This window comes from Myiozetetes cayanensis, unplaced genomic scaffold (assembly GCF_022539395.1).
Source record: "Myiozetetes cayanensis isolate MyiCay16 unplaced genomic scaffold, myiCay2020 scf4, whole genome shotgun sequence".
Lineage (NCBI taxonomy): Eukaryota > Metazoa > Chordata > Aves > Passeriformes > Tyrannidae > Myiozetetes > Myiozetetes cayanensis.
Genome location: NW_026087631.1, coordinates 8395509 through 8421669, shown reverse-complemented (window position 1 = coordinate 8421669; position 26161 = coordinate 8395509). Strand labels below are relative to the sequence as shown.

The window sequence follows — 26161 nt, the reverse complement described above, 5'->3', positions numbered from 1 at the left end:
CCACCACAAAGCACAGGTGACCAAGTATAACACCCCAGGGAAACACACCACACTGGCATTCAGGCAACACTGGGATAAACAAGCTCTTGGTCACTTTGCTGTTTATGTGCTGGTTGTGCCACATCAATTCTGAAGGGTTCAAACACTTTTGAGGGGCATTGCTGTGCAAGACAGTAAACCAATGTGCCTTTATAATCACTGTTGTTTAACTGGGGTATGAGTCACCAGTTCAGCTTCCCAACCAGAGGAAACCAGGTATGGTTGCAGGAGAGCAAGAAGCAGCAAACCCTTCATTACAGACAAGAGGAGAGTACAAACAAACTAAAACCCACTGTTGCTCCAAGTTTCCAACTTGCAAGCAGATGGGTCTTGCCTGGGCTGATCCTGGGCCCACCCCCACTGGCAGTCACACAACAGCAGAGCAGTGAGGGAAACCTGACCCACTAACTTTGGGAAAACACTGCTACAGCAGCTTACACAAAAGGTAAGAGGTAAAAAGAGCGGGCAATGGGCATCAGAACTTTTGTGGCACTAAGGCACTGGCATCAGCAACAGGACCCGCTGAAACAGCCACAGATGATGCTGCAGGGGCTCCTTCTCACTATGAGGGCACAGCTTATCCCTGCCTCTCCACAATGGGCTGAAACCAGTCTCAAAAAGTAAGGAAGTTCATTGCCACATTTCTTGCCCACATCTCAACCACACCTCTCACAGAAGCAGGGACACATGAAAATGAAGCCAAGACTCCTCTAAGAACTTTTTTTTTCAAGATCATTCACATTTCATGCCTGAGAAGGTCCTCCTCTCTGATCATGGCTTTCAAGCATAAGCACCCTTGTAAACAGCACTCCATCCTTCCAGGAACTCTCCATCAGGACCACACAGCTCATGGCCATTAGTGATGCACCTTCCTGGCCTAGACTTTTGCTACAGCAGTTGCAGTTCTTTCATAAGGGCAGGCCCATGGCTTACCTGATAAACTGACTGGAGATGTGTTCTTCAGCCTCATCTGACAGTTCACTTGCCGGACTGTTTTCTTCTTGGAACTCCTCTGTCGGGCCACCAGCTGAGCAACTCGCACAGTCTCACTGCAACTCACAGCATGGCAAACGACCTTGTTGGAGCACGAAGGGGACAGGGAAAAGCAGTCAGTGAGGCCCAAGCTCATCCACAGCCCTCAGAATGACTTTCATCCATTTCCAAGCCTGTACCTGCTGGGTCATGCAGGCCTGCAGGTTGTTCGGGAAAGGCTTCAGCAGACACTGGTCTTGAAGACCTCCCTCTTTTTTTCCAGTGAACTTTAGAGAGCAGCAAAGCAGACAGCCAGATCCCTCTCCCTCACCTTCCCACATTAGGCTGAGCTCCTCCAGGAAACAGCCTGGTTTCTCATTCCCATGCCACAGGCCCACAATCTTGCCTGACAACACTGGGAAGCCACGGGCTTCCAGCCTGCTCACACTCCTCCTGCCAAGGCTCACCAGAGGCTCTGGCACCGCTCTGACCCTGTGGAGCTGGGCTGCCTTTGCCCTGCTTACCCAAGAAACTGCACAACTATCCTGGCTGCACAGATTGCCTCACAGGCACTGGACTGGCCCCCAGAAACAGCCCAGCCTTGGATGAGCCCATGGCTATCTCCTTCCCAACTTAATGGCCTTTTGCCTCAGTATCCCCCTGCCACAGGCCATCCCTTGAATGGATACAGAAACTGGCTTTGGCAAGCCCCCAAACCACATGCCTCACGTGCACTCTGCCTCACAGACAAGACGCAAGCCCAAACTTTTGGGCCATTCAACAGCTGCAAAGGCAATATGAGAACTCCTCCAGGGCTCCAAAAGGACACAAGCAGTGACCCCAAAAGTTAAAAACTGAAGTCTGTGTTCTCAGCCACAGTCTGTGGTGATGACAGAAGCTGAGAAAGGGTCCCTCATGGGGCCAGCATTGCTATCTTCCTAACTATGGCCCTCAACAAACACTGGGGCTGAAAACTGAGCACAGGAGAGGGGCAGGAGAAATTCAGGGACTTGGCCAGCACCTCTGAAGTTTAACAAACAGCATCTCCAGAAAAGAAGATTTCTCACAAGCAAGGTGGGGCAACCAAAGCAGAAAAACTGAGGGCCAAGAAATAAAAAAGCAAAAGATTGCTGAGAAGCAACAGCTTCTTCGAGTGCCCTCTCAATCTCCCAGGGAGACCCAAACAACCTAGAGAAATATGGACAACATTAGAACCAGGCAACACTCTTGGCCTCCAGCACCACACTCCAGCTCATCCTTCCCCTCCTCTTCTTCCTCCACTGCACACCCAGCCTGTGTGCTGGGCTGGCTCAACACTGCAGGGAGGGCCTCTCCTTCTGAGGGACAGCTCTCCTGTCCAGGAGCTCCTGCTTAGAAATCAGACAGCACACCTGCTGTGCAGTCAACACCCATACAAACAGCATCCTCACCACTGTAGTGATTAAAGGCCAGGAATCACAGAAAAACTGAGGATTACATCTCTGTAGTCCATGTCAGACAGCATCTCTGTTCAAAGCAGCATCAACTAGACCTAGTTACCCAGTCAGGTGGTGGAATATCTCCAAGGATGGAGAATTCTAAACGACTCTGGACAACCTCTTCCACTGTTTAGCCAGCCTCACTGTAAAAAAAGTGGGTGGTTCAATGTTTAAATGGAATTACTCAAATTTTACTCCATTTCCGTTGTCTCTTGTCTGTTCACTGAATACCATTGAGAACAGGAGATTGAATCTGACTGCATGCTTTTTACTCCCTCCAACAGACATTAGTACACATGGATAAGATTCCCCCGAGCTTTCTCTTCTCCAGCACAGTCACAGCTCTCTGAGCCCTGCATCAAAGATGTTCCAGGCTGTTCATAATCTTCACAGCCATTCACTGAACTTCCTTCACTGTGTCCATGTCTCTCTTGTTTTGGGAAGCTTGGAACTGGAATAATCACCTCTATCAGAGTGCTGGTAACATTCTTCCTAATGAATCCCAGCATGCTGTTGGTCTCCTTTGCTGCTCACGGTGAACTTTGTGTCCATCAGAACTCCCAGGAATTCCTCTGACAAGCTACTTTTCAGCTGGTCAGCTGCAAAACTATCCAGGAGCATGGGGCTGTTCTTCCCCAGGTGCAGGACTTGGCATTTCCCTCTACTGAACTTCATAGGGTTCCTCCTGTTCCACTGGTAACTGGTCTCCCAATGGGTTTTGTGCCACTGTTATAGAAGAGACTATTAAAAGCCTTATTAAAATTCAGATAAACCACATCCTCTCATCTATTCAGAAAGTAATCTCATTTTGGAAGGGTATTAATTTGGTCACGTATGATTTTCACTTCATAGATCCATACTGACTTGCCCTCTTTTCTTTCAAATGCTGGAAATCTTTCCAGGATTAGCAGTTCAATAACTTTCCCAGAGTTCAAGGTCAGGCTGATCAGCCTGCAGTTCCTTCTTCCCACACTTCCTGGTAAAGGGTGGTGCTTCCTTTCAATACTCAGTAACTTCCCACAAGCTATCCTTCCAAGATAACTGTAATCCATGGGTGCACTACAACAAACCCATAGACTTGCACATGTTTCGTTGGTTTAAATATTCCCTATCCTAATCCTCTCCCAAGAAGACTAAGACTTCCTTGCCCTGCTCTTTCCCACTGTTCTCAGCCCATCCCCGAATATTTCCATAGTGCCTCTATATCCCTTCAACTTCACTCAATTCTGCTTCTGCCACTTGTGTGCATGCCTTTAATGGTAGACTTAAGTCAGGAGCTCCCTCTTCACCACGTGTGCCTCCTGCAACCTTGCTTAAGGAAGAGATTGTACAGCTGACTGTACCTGACTGAGTCATAACTCATCTTTGTGAAAGGTGAACCTGAAATCCTTCACTCTTCACTCTTTCAGAGATGTCTGTGCAACAACCTGTGCTCGACCGCTTGAGCATGGACTTGATAAAGCTTTAGTGAAGTGAAAGACAGCAAAGGGTTGAACTTCTTCATTTGCTGTACCTTCTTTCTTCTAGATTTTCTGTTGTCCCTGTATTTTCTCCTGTTACCTATACACTTAACCAGCTATTTTAAAGACTTTTTTTTCAGAAGCATGCTCTCAGAACTGTCAGTGCTTTGGGAGCTCTCTGTCTTGGTCTTCAAGTTCTTGAAATAGTCAGAAACAAATGCAGTCTTTCTTAGGCCCATGCATGTTTGTTTGGCAGCATCTGTATGTTCCTCCCAGGGTGCTTCTCCCTGCTCCCACTCATGCATGTTTCCTTTTTATGGTTCAGTTTTGTCAGTGCTCCTGGCTCCTTTGCTTTTTTCCCCAGTTGTTGGAAGGGACCATTCTTGACATTGGAGGAGGCAATCCTTGAAAGTCCACTACCTCTCCTAGATCACTCTTCTCCCCAGGATTGCATTCAATAGGAGTCTTCCAAGCAGATTCCTGAACAGGCCAAAGTCTGCTCTCCCTAAGTCCTGCATTTTTGATCCTGTTTTTTGCTTTGTTTCCCTCCTTTTGGGCTCACAAACACCACCATCTTGCCACTGCAGACAGGACTGTTCCCAGCCTTTACATCCGCAAACAGCTGTTCCTTGTTTCGAAGAACTGTGTCCAGCAGAGCATCTCTCCTCACTGATTCATCACTTGTGTCACAATGTCGACATCAGCACACCCCAGAAACATCCTGGATTGCCCATGCCTGGATGTCTTGTCCCTACAGCAGGTATGGCAGTAGCTCAAGTCCTCCGTGAGGATCAGGACCTGTAAATGTAAGGCTTTTTCCAGGTGTCAGAAAAAGGCATCATCTGCTTTATCTACCACTTCTTCCCAAATAGGGCATGTGTAACAGACAGCCACCACGTTGCCCACACTGTTCTGTCCCGTCCTTATAAGCTCTTGCTGTCTCATTATCTGTCCCAAGGGAGAGCTCCCAGCATTCCCACTGCTCCCTTACTTGGAGGGGCTCAGAGAAACCCCTCCTACTTGCCACTGCAGGCCATCATTCCTCAGCAGCCTGTGTCAATCCACAGCAGCATGCCAGTTGTGTGAGTTGTTGTAACACCTCTCCATGGCCCCCAAAGAGATCACAGCCCTGAACAGCGGGCAGACCTCCACTTTCTCCTGGTTGTGTCCCAAGCTGCGGATAGCAATGTACTGGCACTTTCAGAGGGGTGCCCAAATCTGCTCATTTCCATGAGAGTTTTTCTCATTCTCCTAGCTCACAGGAGTGGAAGAATGTGGGATGGGTCACCTTGAACCTTGCTCTGTTCTCAAAGTCTCAATATAAAAAGTTTTTTTGTCCATACACATTTTATCATAGTTTCATAAATGTACATTTTCACATTTAATTTCAGGTACGTTTCAGGTTTTTCCTGTCACCAATGTTGTAAGTAATTTTCAGTATTTTCTTCCCTTGTTTCCACATCATAGTGATTTTAAGTTTATGCTGGTTTGAGTTAGGATGAATTCAGATGTAGAGAGATGGGCTGGATGAGCACAGAAAAGCAGTCTTCCATTTCCCCCTTTTGGAGGGGCTTGGTTATTCAAGCAGAAGTCAAAGTTTTCTTAGAGAAAGGTGCAACTACATTCTTCTTGTGAATGAATATGAATTGAAGCAAAGCAGGGTTCCTTGAAATGATAAAATCACCTGTTGCAGGTGCACAGTATTTCAATGCGAGTCTTCTTGCAGTGTTTTCTGTAGGCTGAATTTAATTCTCATCTTGTGTGGAAACTGGAAACCATATCTACTGCACAAAAAAAAACCTGTCAGCTTTCCTCTTCCCTACATTCAAGCCAGCTAAATTAGTATTCAGTAGCAAGAGGAATAAAAGACAATTTGTATCATTGCCACCCCAACAGAACCAGTCTGTTCACCTAGCCAATATTCACCTCACACAAATACTTTAAGTAGCATGTATCACATGACAATCTGAGATCAATTTGTATTATTTACTGCCTACTTTATACTATATTCCTAGTCGAATGCATTTTTCTGTGCTATGTCTTGGGCAGTTGTCCTAGCAGTAAGGAAAGCCCTAGCCTGCAGTCAGGATCATCAACTGCTAGTAGACCCCTGGATGTGCATGCCTTTGCTTTCCTGCACCACTGTTCACAAAGAGATTAAAGGAAGAGGCAAGGGTCTTGACAGACATTTTGGAGATCAGAGCACTCCCAGAGTCATGAAGAGAGGCTGGCTGACTGCCTGCTCTCACAGCAGGCTTGTGTGGACTCTGAAATACGGTCTCAGCCTAGCATGGAGCTCAAGTACTCTGGAGAAATGTGAACAAAGAGCAAAGGCTTATAGTGACGTATGGCCCAGGTATTGTATCAGGAAAGCATGCAGGAGCAGTCCCAAATAGTTACCAGCCAACACTAGTGCACAATCACACTTGCAACCCTCTGCTTAATGTCTGCCATGGGGACACTATGGACAGCAGCAACGGGAGGGTCATCAAACAGCAACACGGGCTCAGTCCTCGTGCCTCTCCTGCCTCCCAGGTATATTCGCAGGATGATTCCTCTCAGCTGCTTCAGTCATGCAGAGCATAGTTGACATTCCTGAACCAAACTGAGTCCTCCTCAACCACTTCAAGATCCCTGTTTAGTCACTTTCTCCTTTTTCACCTCCTAAAGTCACCTTTCACTCTTGTTACAGCTGCTTCAAGGAAGTCACTGCCTCTAGTGCTACCCAAGAGTCCACAAGGCCCTCAGCACACATCGTATTAGAGGATAAACAAGGCTCTCAAGGGAATGGGAGGATACCAGATTATACCCTGGAAGGCCCTAGTTAGAAACAGATGGTTATTTGCCAGAACTACCACGAGGAAGCATTAAACTGCAGGATCACAAATGTTCCCAGACCTGAGGTACCTGCAATCATGCTACCGATGTAGCTGCAGCCAATGCAGGCTTGGAGCGAGCAAAAAAGAATCCCAGACTTGATTATCTCCTGTAAATGGGCAAATTCTGACAGCTGTAAAAATGCAGCTAGGGAACCTGTTGCTTAAAAACAGCTACATTTCCAGATATCAGTAGAAAACCCAGGAAGACTCTTACCATGCTCTTCACAGTAATGAGTGAGATCGAGTTCTGAGTTCCCAGACGCCATCCCAACCCAGCTGAGCAAACAAGGAAGCTCAGCCTTAAGTCCCGTCTCTCCAGACCTGCTCTGGTAGCCATACATAGTGCCAAACATCTGCTAGCTTTCTGCTCTACGCCAGTCTACCCAGACTTCAGGAATCCAGACACGGCTCAAGTGAGGGAGAGGCTTCAGACAGATTATTTACATATTACGCAGCTACAGCAACTATCAAGAGAATGCATTCTGACTCAAAACCAGGAACCCCACACTACTGGACAAGGATGTTTGCGGTCCTAGCAAGCTGCTTCCAAGGTGGCAGCCACCAAGAGACACAGGCTAGTGTAGCAAGGCTGAGGAATAAGGGACAACTCTCCCACCACACTAATTCTCTGCTAAGCTCTGCTCCACTCTCTCCTTGACCTGTGTGATGACTCCTTGCCCCTCACACACTTCCTAAGCTGAGGAATTGCAATTCTTGCACCAAGGCACCTCACTAGCATGCATTCTTCCTCACCTCAACATGTCTGCACAGTCCTGATGCTCTGCAACTCATGACAAATGAGTCCTAGGCCCAAAGCACACACTGTCAGGCTTATAAGCAACAGCATTCAAAACAGTTTCACTGTAGGAAAGAGATGATCCTAAACCCCACCCAGAAGAGATGATCAAGCTACACACACACACAAGTTAACCTTCTTTAAGGTCCCAGGACATGCCATCAATAGCTCCTCCAGAGTCAGAAATGTTGAGAGAGGGGTCAGAGCTCTAAAGTCACACAAACTATCTTTCCAGCCATAACTCACATGGCCAGGAAGACACCCTGCAACTTTACACCTTTTGCATACACAGCTTCACAGTTGGAATGCACAGGCAGGAAAATAAGGGGCACTTGGTATCTGTGTCACAGCTTCCACTTCTCCCAGCACCATATGCATACTATGGTTATTTTTCTCAGAAATCCACAGGATAAAAAGAGAGGACGTTATGAACAACAAACACTTTGCAAACACAAAAGCCATTTCCGAACTGTAACTGATTCTTACCTCTCCCATTTTGTTCTCTTCCATTCTGACCACTCCTGGGATACTCTCCAAGTAGCCTTCCAGTGTGTCATATCCTAGGTGCCTGAAGGGAATCAACTCGTTGGTCAGAGATTTGTATTCACTTTGAAGCTCTGACAAACGTATGCCATTTTTAAAGGCATGAAGAACAGCTCGGAGTGCTTTCACAACAAGTTCTGGCTCCTGCATCTTCACCTATAACCACCCCCAAAAGAAAAAAAAGAAAAAAGCATTTTTACATTCAGAGGCTAAAACTAGCAGCTTTTACTATTCAATCTCCCTCCCTCCCAAACAAGCAAGGATTCAGCAGCTCAGTGAAGACTGTGATACTTCTGGGTAGACATACAGGGCCTTCGTTGTGCCAGACAACCATCATGTGGTATGGAACACAAGGGACATGACATTTTAAAAAAACGCCACTGGCAGAGCACAGTAACCCTCATGCATGGGCTGGCTCTGCCAGACCACCACGACAGACAGCATGGCCAGAAGAGGGGCAGGGCCTGCTTAGTAACTGGCCCACCAAAGACAAGTGCTTGGATGTCGCACGAGGGACACGGCAACCCTGGCTTGTGTGTATAGGGAACAAGATGCTGGAGAGTAGTGCTGTGGAAGGGGCCCTGGGGGTTCTGGTGGATGGCAGGTTGAACGTGAGTCAGCAGTGCCCTGGCAGCCAGGAGGGCCAACCCTGTCCTGGGGGGCATCAGGCATTGCCAGCCGGTCAAAGGGGATTGTCCCACTCTGCTCTGCACTGGAGCAGCCTCACCTTAAATATTATGTGCAGTTTGGGCACCACAATGTAAGAAAGATATTGAACCATTAGAGTGTCTAAAGGAGGGTCATGAAGATCATGAAGGGGGAAGCTACACAAAGAGCAGCTGAGGTCACTTGGTCTGTTCAGCCTGGAGGAGACTGAGGGGAGACTTCATCGCAGTCTACAACTTCCTCACAGGGAGAAGCAGAGGGGCAGGCTTCTCTTCTCTCTGGTGACAAGTGACATGACCCAAGGGAATGGCCTGAAGCCGTGTCAGAGGAGGTTTGGGTTGGCTGTCAAGAAAAGTTTTTTCATGCAGCAGGTGGTTGGGCACTGAACAGGCTCCCCAGGGAAGTGGTCACAGCACCAAACCTGCCAGAGTTTAAGAATTGTTTGGACAATGCCCTCAGGCACATTATGTGATTCTTTGGGCTGTCCTGCGCAGGGCCAGGGAGCTGCAGGACATCCCCAGGAGGTGGGACTTTGATGATCATGTGGGTGCCTTCCAATTCAGGATATACTGTGATTCGATGACACGTTACTACCCGTAGGGCCAGAACTTCCACTGGAAGTGGGACAAGGGCCTACCACGCCCCACCTTGGCACCCAGCACTCCCTCCACTTGTACCCCATGGTGACACTATGGCTGCTCATCCCTCACCTGAGCCTGCATCCCCACACCAATGCCAATATGCCAGCTCCAACGTGGAAACCGCATGCACCCGGGTCATGCAATTTCTTACCCACAGGCGCACAATGCCTTGACTCCACTGATGCTCTTCAGAGAGAAAACCCAACAGAGGTCCCCAGGCAAATGTTCCTCTGACACTGGGATTTGGTTCTGGCCTTCTGTTTCTGCAGCCTGTGTTGCCCACATCTGGTAGGGCCATGGGATGCCCACAGCCTGCCCCACTGACATGCTCTGCACCACCAGCCCATCGGGCTCTGCCCCCTCATAGAGCCTGCTCAGCCTGGCTCACGGACACATCTCTTCTGCAGACAGGACAGGGTGTTTGCCCACGCCTGCCTGGTGGCCAACTCACAGAGGCCCACAGCCCTCAGACACGGCCCAGTTCTCTGCGACACTTCTTAGGTGCCCCCACAACACGTTAATGCTTTCTCTGCAGCCACGCAAAGCGGAAGGCATGAACCTGCCTTTTACTTTGGTGTCATCACATTTTATTCACATCAAAGGGTTCATTCCATTAACTCTTTACAAAGACTGCTTTATCGACCTTATGCCTATAATTGTACCAGTCTGTTTCATTTATATACCTCTAGAAACAAATATCACCAACATATCTGTGTAGAGATATATACTGATACACTCCTTCATACACAGATTTCTAACTATGGACATATTGTATGCAGTGTATAAAAATACTTGGATATCTGAAGACTTCCTGGTACAAGGAAGCAGGAATTGCAACACTGAACAAAATGGCAGCTTCCCTGCACAAAATGGTGGCAGAAACCCACCAGCCAGGGCTCCAGACTGGGAAGCCTGGGCAGCACAGGGGTGTTTGCAAAGGGGGGCTAGCACTACCTAAAGCCCTCCCAGCCCCCTCAGCTCACAGGCCTGCACGCACTTGGGGCGTTCCAGGAGCACCCAGCTATGGAATGCCAGGCACAAGTGCTCCTGGCCAGGTGTCCTGCTTGCAGGCCCTTGCTCGCCACAGGGCAACTCCTGCCACAGGAACTGCCCCACACGGCAGGGGACCGGACCTGGATGGAGCTCTCGCACAACCCAGGAACAACCCTGCTCTCCAAGCAGCTGCTGCACGCAGCCTCAAGTCCCAACACTGACCACACTCGTGTGCTTCAAACACCTCAGCTTCACTCCCTACCAACTAATGTCTGCAACACCTGCACAGCCATCTCACTGCCCTCAAGATGCTCCAGCTCAGGCCACAACAGCAGAGTCTCCCACTCCCCAGAACCCCAAGGCAAGCACCTGCTGCCCACGGACCTGCTCCATCGATGCTCTCCCTCAGTGGTGGCAGCGGCTCCAGCTGCAGCACCACCCTTCCACACTCTGCTAAAGGCTGCTCTGCCCTGCTCTCTGCACAACACACCAAGGCCAAAAGAAGGAGAAATCCCAACCCTCAGCACATTTCAGGTGCCACCACACACACTTCAGTCGCTCCCTTCCTGCACCCGACTTTGTGACGGCCCAACTCAGGGGCCAGGCAAGGAAGAACAGCATCGAGTCCTTTCCTTCACCGTTTCTTGAACAGCTTTACTTCAGGCACACACAGCACTTTACTAACCTGACTGTGTCTCTCTGTGTGTACACTTCTATTTCCACACAGGCACACCCACGTACCTGCACCTCCACACACAGCACTGCCTGCACACGTGGGCACACACGCGTGGTTCCTTAAACCTGCAATCTCTGCCCTTGCTGCTCCAGCGCACTTCACTCACTGACCATGGAACAATCTCTGCCACACCTGCCCTCGCATCCTCCCCTGCTCAGCTACGGGCACAGAGGTGCCACACCCAGGGGGAGGAGCACACGCTGAACTTGCACACCTGCACAGGGCAACGGCCAAAAGCTACACTGGGCTCTTGGATCCTTCTCTCATCCTTTTAGAGACTCTGCAGCACGTGAACTGAGCTTCAAAGAGTGAGAAGACGTGGTTGTCACCTGCTGAAAGAAAAACACTCAGGAGGTTCATATCTCCTTTGGACCCACTCAGTGTCATGGAGATGTCATTGACAGGCAATGTGTAAGTGGTTTAAAGTTGTGACCGTTTACACAAACCAAACACTCAAGTATTGAAAAACAGCACAGTTCTGTCTACAGTTGTGTTCCCAAGTCACATTCATACCGGAGACACAGAAACTGAGAATCTTTTTGGGGGAGTTTACTCTTTCTTTTAAATAATAGACCCAAATTCTTATTTGGTTAACATGGCTAAGAAAGTCCTCTTATCTGAACTACCTGAGTTTAACTTTCTGCTCAGGAAAAATTAACAGTATATTCCCTACAACTGGGCAAAGAGTGACAATGAAGAAAACTTACAATAACCCAGGAAGGCAGTTTCAAAATTTATTCACATGAAGAAACTCCACTACAAAAAGAAAGAGAGTAGGATCATGGGGGAATGACATCATGCCATTATCAGACAGGTTAGTTGTATACCAATACTAAAGAGTTGAATTAGATCAGAAGCAGCAAACAGCAAACCATGCACTATATCCTCCTAAACGATATTATGCGGAGTAGTCATGAGGACAATTCATTTAGTTAAGCGAGGTGGCAAATTCTAGGGTACAAAGGTTAAACTCAATCCAGTCTTAACCTTACACCTGACAAGCTTCCTATTCCCACCCCGCAATAATGCAGAAGACTTGCAAGGCTTTCAAGTTTGTACCCACTACTCCTTGTAACGATGACAACACTGATAAATTAACAGAAAGCTACACAGCTCAGAGCGGTTTCCGAGGTTTTAAAAATCCTTTTTGTGGTCAGCTGCTTAAAGATTATGTCATTCAGCAGTTATGACATTCCCCCAGCGGCTCACTGCCTCCGGACAGGAGGACACTTCATTGGAAACACAGCCCGAGCCGCCTCATCACCGCCAAGCCAGCGCATATCGCTCAAACCATCTCTGCCAGCATCCGAACCGAAACTTTTCTCAGTATGCTCAGAAGAGATGAGCACAGCTCCGGCGCAAAGCAGCACCCGCGATGCGGATCGCTGGCCGGGCTAAGTGAAAAAAAGGAAGTGCAGACACAGCTTTCCCACGCATTCCCTAACAGCCACGCTGTCAGCGGACTACAAACACAGGTCTCCTCCGAAGGCACAACGCAGTCACTAACCCGCTGAGGTCGGACACTTTCTCTGTCACCACGCAGACAGCGAGGAGGAGCCGCCTCCCGCAGGCAGGCAGCGCCCGTCCCTGCGCGCCGCCTCTCCCCTCACTCCGCCAGGACTTACGCCCGGAGGGGCTCCGCTGCTTCCTCACCACCTCCTGAACTCAGGGGCTTTCAGACACCAGCCAGAGCCTCTTCCCCTCTCGCTGCCGCCGGCGCGGGCCTGGCCGTAGCGGGGGCCGGGCGGAGCCACCGCCGCTGCTCTGCGCGGGGCCCGGCACTGAGGGACGGCGCAGCCTCCCGCCCCCGCCCCGCGGGCCCGGCCCCGCTCCCGCCCGCCCATGCGCGGCCCGCCCGGCCCGGCCCGGCCCGGCCCGCCCGCCGCCCCCGCCCCGCCCGCACGGCCGGGGCCACCGGCGGACCCCGCGTCCTGCCCGCCAGAGAACCGACACGTGTCGCGCCCGGGGCCGCGCACGGCTCGGGGGGCGGGGGCCCTTCTGCCCCGCCCGTGCCCGCTCCCCGCGGGGCCGGTGAGTCCTCAGGCCTGTCATAAGGCCACGGCAGCCAAAATCAACTTCTTGAGGGAGAGGCTGAGGAATGAATGCACAGTGCATCTCTTCTGGGGGGAACCATAAAGTCATGGAATTTTAAGGGCTTGGAAGGGACCTTAAAGGTCTTCTAGTCCCAGCCACCCCTGCAATGTGCAGGGGCATCTCCCACTAGACCAGGTTGCTCAAGGCTTTGTCCAAGTGAACGGTGCCAGGGTTGGGGCATCCACAGCCTCCCTGGGTAACCTGTTTCGGTATCTCACCACCCTCACAGTACAGAATTTATTCCCAACACCTGGCCTGACTTTTCCTGTTTTCAGTTTGTACCCATTACTCCTTGTTCTGTCATCACAGTTCCTGATGAGGAGTGAGTCCCTTTCTGGCTTCCCTGTAGACCCCATGAGATACTGGAAGGTATCCAGATACTCCACACAACCTTCTCTGCTCTGAACAGCCCCAGCTTTCTCAGCCTGTCCTCAGAGGGCTGGTGTTTCAGTCCTCTTAGCAACTTCGTGACCCTCCTCTACACTCGCTCCAACCATTCCATGCCCTTATGTTGGGGACACCAGAACTGTACACAGTGCAGGTCTTCAATTAATGCACTTCAATGCCTCAGTTTCCCAGTACAGAAAACTTCACTGAATTTAGTTGCACAGCTGGAGCTCTGTGTTAACACTGTACAAACCACTGCATTGTTGCACGTTCCATCAAGGAGGCACTGGTGGGTGCAGTTCCTCTCAATAGGGCTTGTGATTGCTCAGCTCACACTCAGGCTGCTGCCAAGCTCCAGGTGCTGTGCATCTGCATGGGCACCTTGCTCCATCCATACTTCAAACCTGTAGATCCCACGGGTTCTGCTTTGAACAGCTGTTCGTCTGTTTCAGACTGCAGCAGCCTTCCCCTCTCTGCAATGTCTGCTTCTGAGAGCCAGACTGGAGGCAATATCAGGTCAGGCTGCATGACGATGGAGAGCTGCCAAAGCCAAGTCAGAAGCTGGCCCCGCAGAGGGAGTCTGCAGGGGCACATGCCAGGGAAGAGGTAGAACTGCTGAACCTCACCTGAGCTGTGCCTGCAAGGGGCTCCCAATGATGACTACCACAAGTACTTAGTGACAAAAACCCTCTGCTGTGACCATGACAGCCTCCAGAGACTGGGTCTCATCAGAGTCCAGGATTTCTGACCAGGCTTTTTTAGGTAATCCTCACATGGAGGATCAAATGTTTAATACAAAGTTTACTCATTTGAAGCTGTTTATGTTTATGAGGGTTTTTCATTCAATAGGGTAATAAAGCAGTCAGTATAAATACACATTAAATTTTGCAGACTATTGCATTTCAAATATATTATGAAATCACAATATAGTGGTGAATCTCATAACTGGTCTCTAGAATATGTGTATTGTTACAGTGCTGGCTGTCTCTAATTTTCAGGAGGGACTATGAACGTGGCAGCCAGCTCAAGCCTAGAACTCCCTCTTTAAAGGTCCTTTGTTCATTGTTTTTGACATTTTTGTACTTAATTGTGTTGCCTAAACACTAAATCTAGTTTTTATAGCTAAAACAAGTAAAACAAAGTTATAGGCCAAGAGAAGTTCACACAGAGTAAGCTTCATAGCCCCTACCCTGAGGCCTTGTAAACTCAGTACCCATGCCACTGCCCAGAGCGCTATCCTGGGCCTTGAAAAGCATGCTTTTTTTAATGCTATTTTTATAAAAAAAAAAAAATAATACAAGCTGAGAACTCATGAAGTTAAGACACTTGTCCAACAGACACCACACTGAGGAGCATATTTCATCCCTCTTCACCCACTGGACCTGGTGGAGCAAGCCATATGTACGTGGAATCTGAAATGTCAACTGCTGTGGAGTGAGATTCTTCCATCAGGATGTGTGGCTCTGCTCCTCAGGCTTGCCTTAGAGCTCGAGGTGTTCTCACTGCTCCACCTCTTACCATAGGTGGAGTCACAGCAGGAAAAGTCCTGTGCTAAGAGAATGGCAGGACTATACAGAAATTGTAAACCGATAAGTTAAATACCTGTTATAGTTGCCTGAATTTAAAAAAAAAATTACATATATACGTGGTTAGATTGGAATCATAAGGTCACAGCATTAAACAGATCTAATACATACACAAGCTGTATTATTTTAACAGCAAGTATGCTTCCAAAACTGGTTCTGCTTGAAGTCCAAATTTCTTAAGGTCAAAGACAGTTATATAACTATTCTTTATACTTATCTGATTCAGCCAGTCTGTCTGAAGCAAAGACATCCTCTGGTTCCCTCTGGTATTGAAATGAGTTTGGGGTTTTTTTGCAGCAGTTGTGGTCAATCACTCCATTGTTGTCCCCTAAGCCTCAAGGACATGGAGCCTCTCCTTAACTCCCCAGGGCATGCCTGCCATGCTATATGTGGTGGGGGGCAAAGGGGTCCTTTGTCCTGTGACCTGAACAGGCCACAGTCCCACAATTGCAGTGGGAACTGGGAGCCTCTTTGGAACCCACCAGATACTAGCAACGCTCCTGAAGCTTCCTGTCCTGGTTGAACGTGAGGAGATACAACCTGGATGATCAGGCCACTGCTGGGGGACATACAGCTGTTTCTTTCTGAATCACATTAGACAACTCTTCTGTGAGCTTGTCAGCTTTGCTCAGGCCTCAGGCAGCATGGATGCCTACAACTGCATGAGGCATGCTTGCCTTCCTGACACGCATGGAGGAAGTGCCGTGGCCTGGCACTTGCCACACTGACGGCCACTCTCACAGCCCCAGCCCCAAGTGCATCCTAAACTGGTAGACCTAAGGTCCCTGGGCACAAGAAGCTTCTCAGCACTTCATGCAGTGTCACCCATGAGGTCCCTGCAGCAATGGTCTCCTCAACATTTGTGGGGAGGCTCTGATAATGGAGCATGTTCAGTGTGGCCATGTGTGCAGCTGGAGCCCTGGCAAAGCCGGTAGGGTCTCCTCCCCAGACTCCTCCTGACAAAGGAGACAGCCTGAGCTGCTCTAGCTGCATCCCCACTGTTCTTGGAATGAGATGGAGGCAAAGGAGGATGTGGCTGCTTGCTAAACTGAGGGCTGCAGCCAAACCTGCTCTGCTTCCAGCAGGAATAGGCAGTGCTTGTCTGCAGTCCCAAGCTGCCCAGGTAAAGGAGGGCAAGCAGCTTTAGGGTTTCACCATGGCAAGAGGTAGACGTGACTCCAGCACTTGGAGCAAGTGTGGGATCAAAGCTATAGTGCCAGCAAAACAGGAGCAGGCAGAGAAGGAGGTCAGGACACAGTCAAGTCACAAGAAAGTCAAAGAGGCTTTGAAAGTTGCGAGAGGCCAGCAAATCTGGACTACAGCAAAAGCACCTAAAGAAATAATGAAAAAAAACCACTAATCTGGAAGAAACAGTGTCCAAAACAGTGCCAGAAGGCAGGAGTGATGGAACACACTGATGGGTATCAGAGACTTAGGGCACGGGGTCAGGGACAGAAGACACAGGAAGGCCTCTGTGTAGGACAGAGTGAAAGAGCACACACTGCTTTGTTTCCCCAAGCAGTGAGAGGTCTGTCTTGCATCCCCAAAACTTCTTTTTCTTCTGGGCATGTCTACACAGTTATGGTAGTGAAGCCCTGGGCATGGAGCATAAGATTAACACTTTCACCATGTGTTCCCAGTGCTTTGCTGTAGGATTGAGCATGAGATGGAGAGGTTGCAGCATGCAAACCTGAACAGCTGAGAGACATTCTAGGAAGCTGCTCCTGGGCATTTCTCAGCTGCTGGTGAGTGAGCCACAGAGGTGGGAAGGCTTGCCTCCAGCCTGGACCAAACCAGCATGGCTGGAATTGTGAGGAGTGGGTAGGGACAGCTTTGTGAGCTGTCTTGCTCTACTGATTTCTGGGAACACGTCTGTTTGTGCTAGTCCATGGGGTATGCAGCACAGTCTTGCTGCAGACTTAGTGTCACACAACGAGAGAATACAGACAGTTACTTGCCTACAAGCATTTCGTTACACTCAGTATGTTCCTTGGTCCCATGCAGGCAAGCTGAAAAGCAGTGGAAATTTGGGAGAGATCTCACCGTGTTGGGTAATGCCAAGCACTTATTATAAGGGTGGCTTGTATTTGCCCAGAATTTTAAAAGTCACCGTCTCAATAAACATGTAAGAAAAAAAAAAAAAAAAGAAGAAAATCAATACATGCACAAAGATTTAAGGTAGGGCTTGTTTTTCAGAGGCTGCTGGTGCCCCGTCTGCGAAAAAAAGTCCCTCACTCTGCACCTTTTGTGGTGAATGAATTCAAGTGGGACAGACTTTTGTCTGGAAAGAACTCTCTTGTAACTTTATTACTCTATACTTATTTACAGACTCTCTACCGACCCTGGGTCTGAGCTCTCCAGCCAGCAAGATGTTTCCTTATCTGCACACCTATCATACAGACACTCCCATGGCTGCCTTCAGCCACAGAGAACAACCATGCTTCAAGCAGCTTTCCAGCTTGACCTTGCGATTCTTTCCCCTCACACACAAATCTTGCCTCTGCCTCGCTTAGGACCACAGTAGTTTTGCTTTAATGTTTTTTGTTTCTTCTTCTATCATTCAGGTGGCTAGTGTGGTCCATCTAGCCACTCCTACAGGCTGCTGCTGGCCCTCTGCCAGTCTGAGCAGGTGAATGGACATGATCAGCCAGGGCACAGTCTCCTGCAGTCTTGCATTTCCGGGACTGTGCGAATGAATTCCTGACCAAACGAGTTTCACAACACAGACCTCATACACCTTGGTAATCAGCCACACCAGCAGGAATCAGTCTGATAGGAAGTTTCTGCTAGGGGAAAGGCACAAAATACAGCTGTGAGAACAACTTCTTCTCCCAACTGCGTAAACCTACCATGGTTGAGGTTCATTGGAGTGCACAGAACTCCAACCTGGACCTGCAAAAACAAACAACAAAAAGACAACCAAAACTACTGCTAGAGGCAGTGCAGGACTAGTTCCCTCACGTGCTTTAAGGCTACAACACTCATGAGAACCCTTGATTGTCTTAGAGTGGGACAATGGACAGGTAGATGTATGGGAAGAGGATACTGAATGTTTTTTACTATCAAAGCTATAAAACCAAGGTGAGACATGCATTTCTTCAAGACATGACGTGGTGGGTCATGTCTTGAACAAGTGGATCCAAAGGATACAGAATTCCTATGTCTTTTTATTCTAGCAGGTGACAACCACGTCTTCTCACTCTTTGAAGCTCAGTTCACGTGCTGCAGAGTCTCTAAAAGGATGAGAGAAGGATCCAAGAGCCCAGTGTAGCTTTTGGCCGTTGCCGTGTGCAGGTGTGCAAGTTCAGCGTGTGCTCCTCCCCCTGGGTGTGGCACCTCTGTGCCCGTAGCTGAGCAGGGGAGGATGCGAGGGCAGGTGTGGCAGAGATTGTTCCACAGTCAATGAGTGAAGTGCGCTGGAGCAGCAAGGGCAGAGATTGCAGGTTTAAGGAACCACGCGTGTGTGCCCACATGTGCAGGCAGTGCTGTGTGTGGAGGTGCAGGTACGTGGGTGTGCCTGTGTGGAAATAGAAGTGGACACACAGAGAGACACAGTCAGGTTAGTAAAGTGCTGTGTGTGCCTGAAGTGAAGCTGTTCAAGGAACGGTGAAGGAAAGGACTCGATGCTGTTCTTCCTTGCCCGGCCCCTGAGTTGGGCCGTCACGAAGTCGGGTGCAGGAAGGGAGCGACTGAAGTGTGTGTGGTGGCACCTGAAACGTGCTGAGGGTTGGGATTTCTCCTTCTTTTGGCCTTGGTGTGTTGTGCAGAGAGCAGGGCAGAGCAGCCTTTAGCAGAGTGTGGAAGGGTGGTGCTGCAGCTGGAGCTGCTGCCACCACTGAGGGAGAGCATCAATGGAGCAGGTCCGTGGGCAGCAGGTGCTTCCCTAGGGGTTCTGGGGAGTGGGAGACTCTGCTGTTGTGGCCTGAGCTGGAGCATCTTGAGGGCAGTGAGATGGCTGTGCAGTGCTGCAGACATTAGTTGGTAGGGAGTGAAGCTGAGGTGTTTGAAGCACACGACTGTGGTCAGTGTTGGGACTTGAGGCTGCGTGCAGCAGCTGCTTGGAGAGCAGGGTTGTTCCTGGGTTGTGCGAGAGCTCCATCCAGGTCCGGTCCCCTGCCGTGTGGGGCAGTTCCTGTGGCAGGAGTTGCCCTGTGGCGAGCAAGGGCCTGCAAGCAGGACACCTGCCCAGGAGCACTTGTGGCTGGCATTCCATAGCTGGGTGCTCCTGGAACGCCCCAAGTGCGTGCAGGCCTGTGAGCTGAGGGGGCTGGGAGGGCTTTAGGTAGTGCTAGCCCCCCTTTGCAAACACCCCCTGTGCTGCCCAGGCTTCCCAGTCTGGAGCCCTGGCTGGTGGGTTTCTGCCACCATTTTGTGCAGGGAAGCTACCATTTTGTTCAGTGTTGCAATTCCTGCTTCCTTGTACCAGGAAGTATTCAGATATCCAAGTGTTTTTATACACTGCATACAATATGTCCACAGATTTCTAATCTGTGTGTGAAGGAGTGTATCAGTATATATCTCTACATAGATATGTTGATGATATTTGTTTCTAGAGGTATGTAAATTAAACAGACTGGTACAATTCTAGGCATAAGGTCGATAAAGCAGTCTTTGGAAAGAGTTAATGGAATGAACCCTTCGATGTGAATAAAATGTGATGACACCAAAGTAAAAGGCAGGTTCATGCCTTCCACTTTGCGTGGCTGCGGAGAAAGCATTAACGTGTTGTGGGGGCACCTAAGAAGTGTTGCAGAGAACTGGGCCGTGTCTGAGGGCTGTGGGCCTCTGTGAGCTGGCCACCAGGCAGGCCTGGGCAAACACCCTGTCCTGTCTGCAGAAGAGATGTGTCCCGTGAGCCAGGCGGAGCAGGCTCTATGAGGGGGCAGAGCCCGATGGGCTGGTGGTGCAGAGCATGTCAGTGGGGCAGGCTGTGGGCATCCCATGGCCCTACCAGATGTGGGCAACACAGGCTGCAGAAACAGAAGGCCAGAACCAAATCCCAGTGTCAGAGGAACATGTGCATGGGCATAGTATGGGAAAGACCTGAAGGGGACCTCCAAAATTCTACATGTGATTCTTTATCCTTATGTCACCTCTGTAGATAAAAACTAGAAGACGGAGGATGCAATCAAAACTGCCCTGTTGGACAACAGTTATTGCAAGGCCCTTAAGGACTATAGCTCTTGCAGAAAGAGCAAATGTATCAGTGTGAGCACTGAGGTTTGAGTTCTTCAACTCAGATCATGATTATTTTGGGGCTCAGAGAGCCAGGAGAGAGGTCATAAAAGGGCTGGTGTGACCTTAATTTTGTGTAAGAGGGATGATACTCTGTATCTGTACAGGTGTTTGGCTGTAAGGGGATATGGGTCTCCTTCCCTCCTGCAGCGTGGTGGTGGACATTGTAGTTTGTGGGTCTCTGAGTGCAAGTCACAATGCTGTAGCAGAGAAACCCACAGCTCTGGCTGAGAGCCTCCTTCTTGACTTGTGTGAGCAAGGTGAAAGGAAGTGGGGTGGACCCTTGGGTGTTGCCATGCCAGCAGTGCATTTTGGGATCCAGTGGGAATCAGGGCTCCCACACTTGCAGATGGGGAAGTTTGAACATGGTTTGGTATCCCAGGAAGGAGATGGATGACCCTTTTCCTTTTTGGGTGCTGCCATAGCTCCCCAGTGCTCTTGGCCTGCTCCATCTTCTGGGGAGAAACGTGGCCAGAGGTGTCACACAAGGGGGTGTGGGGCTGTCTCAGTCTCCCAGGCTCGGGAGGGAGCTGTTGTGGCCGGTGGGACAGAAGGCAGGAGGAGGTTTGTGTGCAGGGGACAGGCACTGGTACGTGCTGAGGGTGATGGTTGTGTGCAGGTGGCTGCTGTTTGCCTCTTGGCTGAGTTCTGTGTTGCAGCACCAGCGTCTGTGGCCCTTCTCAGTGTGCTGGGAGCCCGGAGGCGCCTGACGTGTTTGGGTGAAGTGAGCCGAGGGCTGGAGCTGCATTTTGCTGGGTTAGCAGTACATGCTGTTTTTCAGGCTGGTTTGAGCCTCCCTAATCCAGGTGGCTTAGGCAGCTGCTGCCCCATCATTTCTCTTTCTGTGTTGTTTTGGGCTGCTCTGGGCCATCAGCTGATGGTGGGGAGAAAGTGTTTGCTGTTCCCTCATTGTGGCTGTGCTAAGTCCGCTGGAGCTGTGATTGTGGTGGTAATCCTCTGCAGGTCAGCGGGCTGGGTTAGCAGCCAGACTGGCATTGAATGGAAAAGGCAGTGCTGCTTCCACGGTGGCACAGCAGTGTAGTGGCACGGAGCAGCAGGACAGCTTAATCCTGCCATGGTGCCTGCTCTTTCTGGAAGACCCACAGAAAGCAGGCACGTCCTGTCCCAGTCACCTGCATGAGTTCTGAGTGCCTTGGGGTTGGGGTGCCAGACTGGGAGAGGAGGATGTGCTTGGAGCACTCATTAGAGCAGTAGCTGTCCAAGCTTTAGTGCCTGAAACCATAGTGTTTTGTTGATGGCTGATAGCACTGCCTTTACTGCAGCTCCTCCACAAAGGCTCCTTTGCTAGGGCAGCGCCTGTTGAGCTTTCCCAGCTAGTGCTGATGGAGTGGTCAGGTGCCTAGGAGGGGGAGGCAGCAGGGTTATACATATCTGCTGGGACTTTGCTCTGGGGCAGTGCTCTTCTCAGGGGCAGGAGTCACTACTTGTGTCTGGACCGTGGCTGTAGCAGCAGCTGTTTTTGAGGAACCCAGGCAGAAATTTGGAGGATTTAGGAGGCAGGTGGTGATGACTTCAGGGCCAGAGGCTATAAAGCTGAGGAGGGCACGAGGGTGTAAATGGCAGGATCAGGGAGGAAGCCAGAGGATCTGGCATGCCTGTGTAAGTAGTGGAGGGCTTGGAGGAACAGGCCAGGGAAGAGAGATGTGCTGAGAAGGACCAAGCCATCCAGCTGCACAGGAGAGATTTCTTCTGCAGGCCCTTCCACCTCAGGTCCCCTTGAGCCAAGCTCTTTGGGACCTAGTCCTCAGACCACGCAGACCCTGTCCCAGCAACTTCTCTGTGTTTGTACACTTGGGGCTCTTGAGAACTTTTCTCCCCACTTTTGTCCAGGCCAAGACAATGGCTTGCCATCACTGTCCACCACCACACCATTGTGCAGAGTGCTGTGGGGCCTGGCCTCTAGTCATGCTGAGTCATGAATTTCAGGCTCCTATTTGATAGGAGCACTGTGACAATTTCCTGAAGGCAGGCAGACCTTTGCCACCAAGGCTGCCCAACTCTCAGCAACCCTGGAGCTGGCCCTGGAGCAGTAACGGGCTTAGTTTCCCACTTTTGCTGAGTGCTGTGGTTTGGCCCTCATACTTTCAAAAGCCTTGACCTTTCCCTCCTCAGGCTGCATGAAATGTTGTTCTCTGAGTTCACCTCAAGCCCAGCACCATGGGGGCTGGCTGCAGGGCTATGGCTTGGGCTGCCCCATGTCCCCTTGCAGGCAGGTTTCAGAGAGCCCAACTCCCCATGCCAAATTTTCCCCCATGGGGACAACACCCATACACAGGGAACTGGGTCCCTTGTGCCCTCCCTGTGGTGGGCCACCCCCAGGGCACATCCTGCCAATGCTTCCTTGGAATGCATGCCCCCTTCCAGAGGGGAATGACACCTGCAGAGCAGCACCCCACACCTTTCTGTTGCTCCTCCTTGCCATGATGAGGGGCTGGGCCACCTCACTGCCCAATGAGACCCAGTAAGACCTGCTATGTGTCACCTGTCACCTGCTGGTGACACACTCCTCGGCAGCAACACTGGGAGAGCAGCTTTAGAAACCTATGCCTTCAGTATCCCACCATACTGCTGGTTTTTTTTCTTCCCCAAACTGATGATAATTTCAGAGGACGATGACTTTTTAAAAAAAGGAACAAAATTTTTAAATCAGTGAACCAAACAGTTAAAGCATAAACATCTTTGCATAACTATAGCACAGCATTTCTCTTGTAACAGTTTTTAAATCGCAGCAATTGCACATCTGGTGTCTGGGCAGCTCCTGAAGCCTTTCATAATTCAGGTGAGAGTTTTGCTATCCTCAGTTAGAAAGCAAGAGGGCAGCAACCTCCAGTTTAACAGTGAGTTAACTAGAAGGCAAAATCATGAAGCTGTCAGTGACAAGCAGAAAACGTCCTTGTTTGTATTAAACAAAGACATCGCTAGAACTAAAGTCCCTGTTTTAGTAGCACGATACTTTAATGACACTGCTCCTCTTTTGTGCCAACACACATCATGAAACTTGGCAGACACCTGGGAGGATGTTTAACAGAAACTCAAGCGGCTCCCTCTAATAGGCAGATGTAGCTGAGGCTTTGGACACATTTTAGCAGGATGCAGTTTCAAGGTTATGATCAGAACTGCTGATACATCACAGTTACAAACTTACAGGGACTGAAAAAAAAAATCTTCACGAGGTTCACTTACAAGCTTGAAGAAAGTATTTAATGGGAGTGGCTGATGAGGATTAGTAAGAGGATGGAGGTACCAGCAGGGACCAAAGGTCGGGAAGCTGAGGTGGTGGAGCGCAGAATTAAAACGTGCCACCCAGTCAAATGAAGCAGTCTCCTTTTCTGTAACAGGGCTGATGAAGGCTCTTCAGTTCTGGCATGGCCTCGATGAGGATGTGAGGACATCTTTGCTGCAGACATGCTGAGACTCAGTCAGTTTTTTGTTTGGACTGGAGATGATGAGGTTTGACTGCGAGGACTGTGGCTTATGAGACTGAGAGTCATAGGTGACTTGCTACCAGTGCTGCTCCGTGTTTTGTAGGGGAGGCTGCTACAGCAGAGGACACCAAGCTGTTGTGACAGAAAGATGTGGGAGCAGGACCTTCTGTGCAAGGTTGTGTAGTGGCCTTGTGACTGGATTAATTTGTTTCAACTTGGTTAGTTTGAAGCAGGACTGGCAAGATCCATGGCCAGTGTCCTTGCTGCTGGGAATGTTTTATGCTTCCTGAGCTACTGCAGTTGCTTGTGCTTTGGGAATTGCAGGAGGGAGAGTTTCTTTGTGCCAGCAAATTTGGACCTCAAAGCAGTGTGTAGATGGGTGGAGTTGTGAGCAGCATCCCCAGAAATCCTGGTCTCCCAGCAGGCTCAGGTAGCTGGCACAGACTTGAGGGCACTGTTCCAGCAGTGGTGCACTTGCCTGTGAGAGTGGCTGCTTATGAAAAATGATCAATTTGATTCACAGCACAAGCTGACTGAGGGAAGCCCTTCAGGTGACAGAGGTTGCCCCTACCCTATTTTCCAGTCTGGGGTGAGGCACTGTCTGTGTGAAGTTTCTCTGGATGTTTTCTGAAGCTTACCCTGATCCCCCTCTTATTACAAGGGCTCCACATTAAGTCAGCAGGCTCCTGGTCAGAGCACTTGTCTGTGCCTGACCTGTTCTACTCTTTAAACTCCATCCATAACTGGTTTTGTTGTTGTCAGTTTTCTCTCCTGTCTCTCTCTATCCCTAGGACAATTTTAAGGTGGATTTCTTGGTTGCAGTTCCTGGATAGACCAAGAGAGTATGGTGCTCCAGACCACAAGATGTCTGCAGAAATGGAGAGCCAGAGATTCATTTAGCAGTGAACTTTGAACCCCGTTAGTTGGTGAGCAGGCACAAGTTTGGCCCATTTGCGTTATTCATGTCGATGTGGCTTGCCTGTATGTGGGTGTGTGCTTTGGCATGGCTCTGTGTCTGAATCAATTCGTTTACAACATCTGCCATCACCACTGAGCATTCCAGCATTTGGGCATTCGGCCCCAGCAGGAGGAATCACATGTGGTGCAGTGCACCAGTTGTCCACAACGATAAAGCATCTGTTTTAGGAGGCCAAAGCTGTCAGCTGATGAACAATGTCAAGTCCAAAATGGCTCCATCAACTCTTCAATTTAATTTCCTTGTGACTTTATTTGTCTAAAATTTTTTTTTTCCTTAGCTGTACTTCAGAGACTAATTGGGTTACTACTAACTAAATCCACTTGGAAGTCAAGCTGGGATTCATCATGGCCAAACCATCATTCTTATTTTCAGTCACCAATTCCCCTTGATGGGAATGTGGCATGGCCAGATTGCAAGGCACAAGCATACATGAGCAGGAACTGCTGGAAGTTGTTCGCTCCACCTGCAAAACAGATCCTTGTTCTTTTCTCAGCTCAGAGGAGGGCAGGGGTAGAATTCACTGGCAGATCATCACCAATATAGGCAAAACAACATGGCATCTTGGAAGCACCAGAGTTCCTGACTGTGTACTGAACTCTGTAAGCATGAATTCTTCACTGAAGACAATGGTGTCTCACTCTAAAATGGCAGGCAACTAGGCCTGATACCTTTCCTGACTGCACATAGGCCACTTCAGGTGTACTCCATGCATTTAAGTACACTCCATACTCGAGTGGCAACCCACTGGATACCCCCTACACCTTTCTCCCCCAGATCCCTCCAAAAATTTCTGGGCCTTCTGGAGCCCAAGCTAGGAAGTTCCTCCACTTGTATTTATTTGCTTCTTTTCCTCTTTGGCAGTCAGAGCACTCTCATTTAGGCTTGGGTAACAGCTTCAAACCCTCCCTGCACATGGGTAGGACTGAGGATGTGCCTTTATGCTCACTAAGCAACTTTACAAGGAGCCGCATGTGGCACCAGAGCATAGGTGTGCTGGCTGGGTGTCACGCCCACAGCTTTGAGGAGGTGTTAGTCAGGTGTGATGCCTGAGCCTCTAGCAGCGCTCTGCTAAGAAGGAGGATCACGAATTCATCACTGCTCGCTTGTTCCCAGTTACTATAGTAACTTCCTATAGTCCCAGCTTTGGGACTATACATGAAGATGGATTTTTTTGATCGTGTCTCCTGAAAGCCAAGCTCATCCAGCTCCTGCATGCTGTCGTCTCACAAAG

At 49.7% G+C, this 26161-nt stretch overlaps 1 protein-coding gene across 8 annotated transcripts in view; it reads right to left on the bottom strand.

Moving 5' to 3' along the window:
• TDRD7 (tudor domain containing 7) overlaps positions 1 to 12984 on the bottom strand; it is a 43222-nt gene extending 30238 nt beyond the window's left edge. For 2 of the 8 annotated variants that reach the window (XM_050329998.1, XM_050329999.1), the window contains exons 1-3: positions 9626 to 12984; positions 8111 to 8323; positions 973 to 1114 (exon numbers count right to left, since the gene is read on the bottom strand). In XM_050329998.1, the coding sequence (XP_050185955.1) occupies positions 973 to 1114; positions 8111 to 8323; positions 9626 to 9772 (502 nt within the window). In that variant the 5' untranslated portion in view covers positions 9773 to 12984. The remainder of the gene's footprint in view (positions 1 to 972; positions 1115 to 8110; positions 8324 to 9625) is intronic. The other 6 variants (XM_050329995.1, XM_050329994.1, XM_050329997.1 and 3 more) reach the window with 6 other exon arrangements.
• Between the last annotated feature and the right edge of the window lie 13177 nt (positions 12985 to 26161).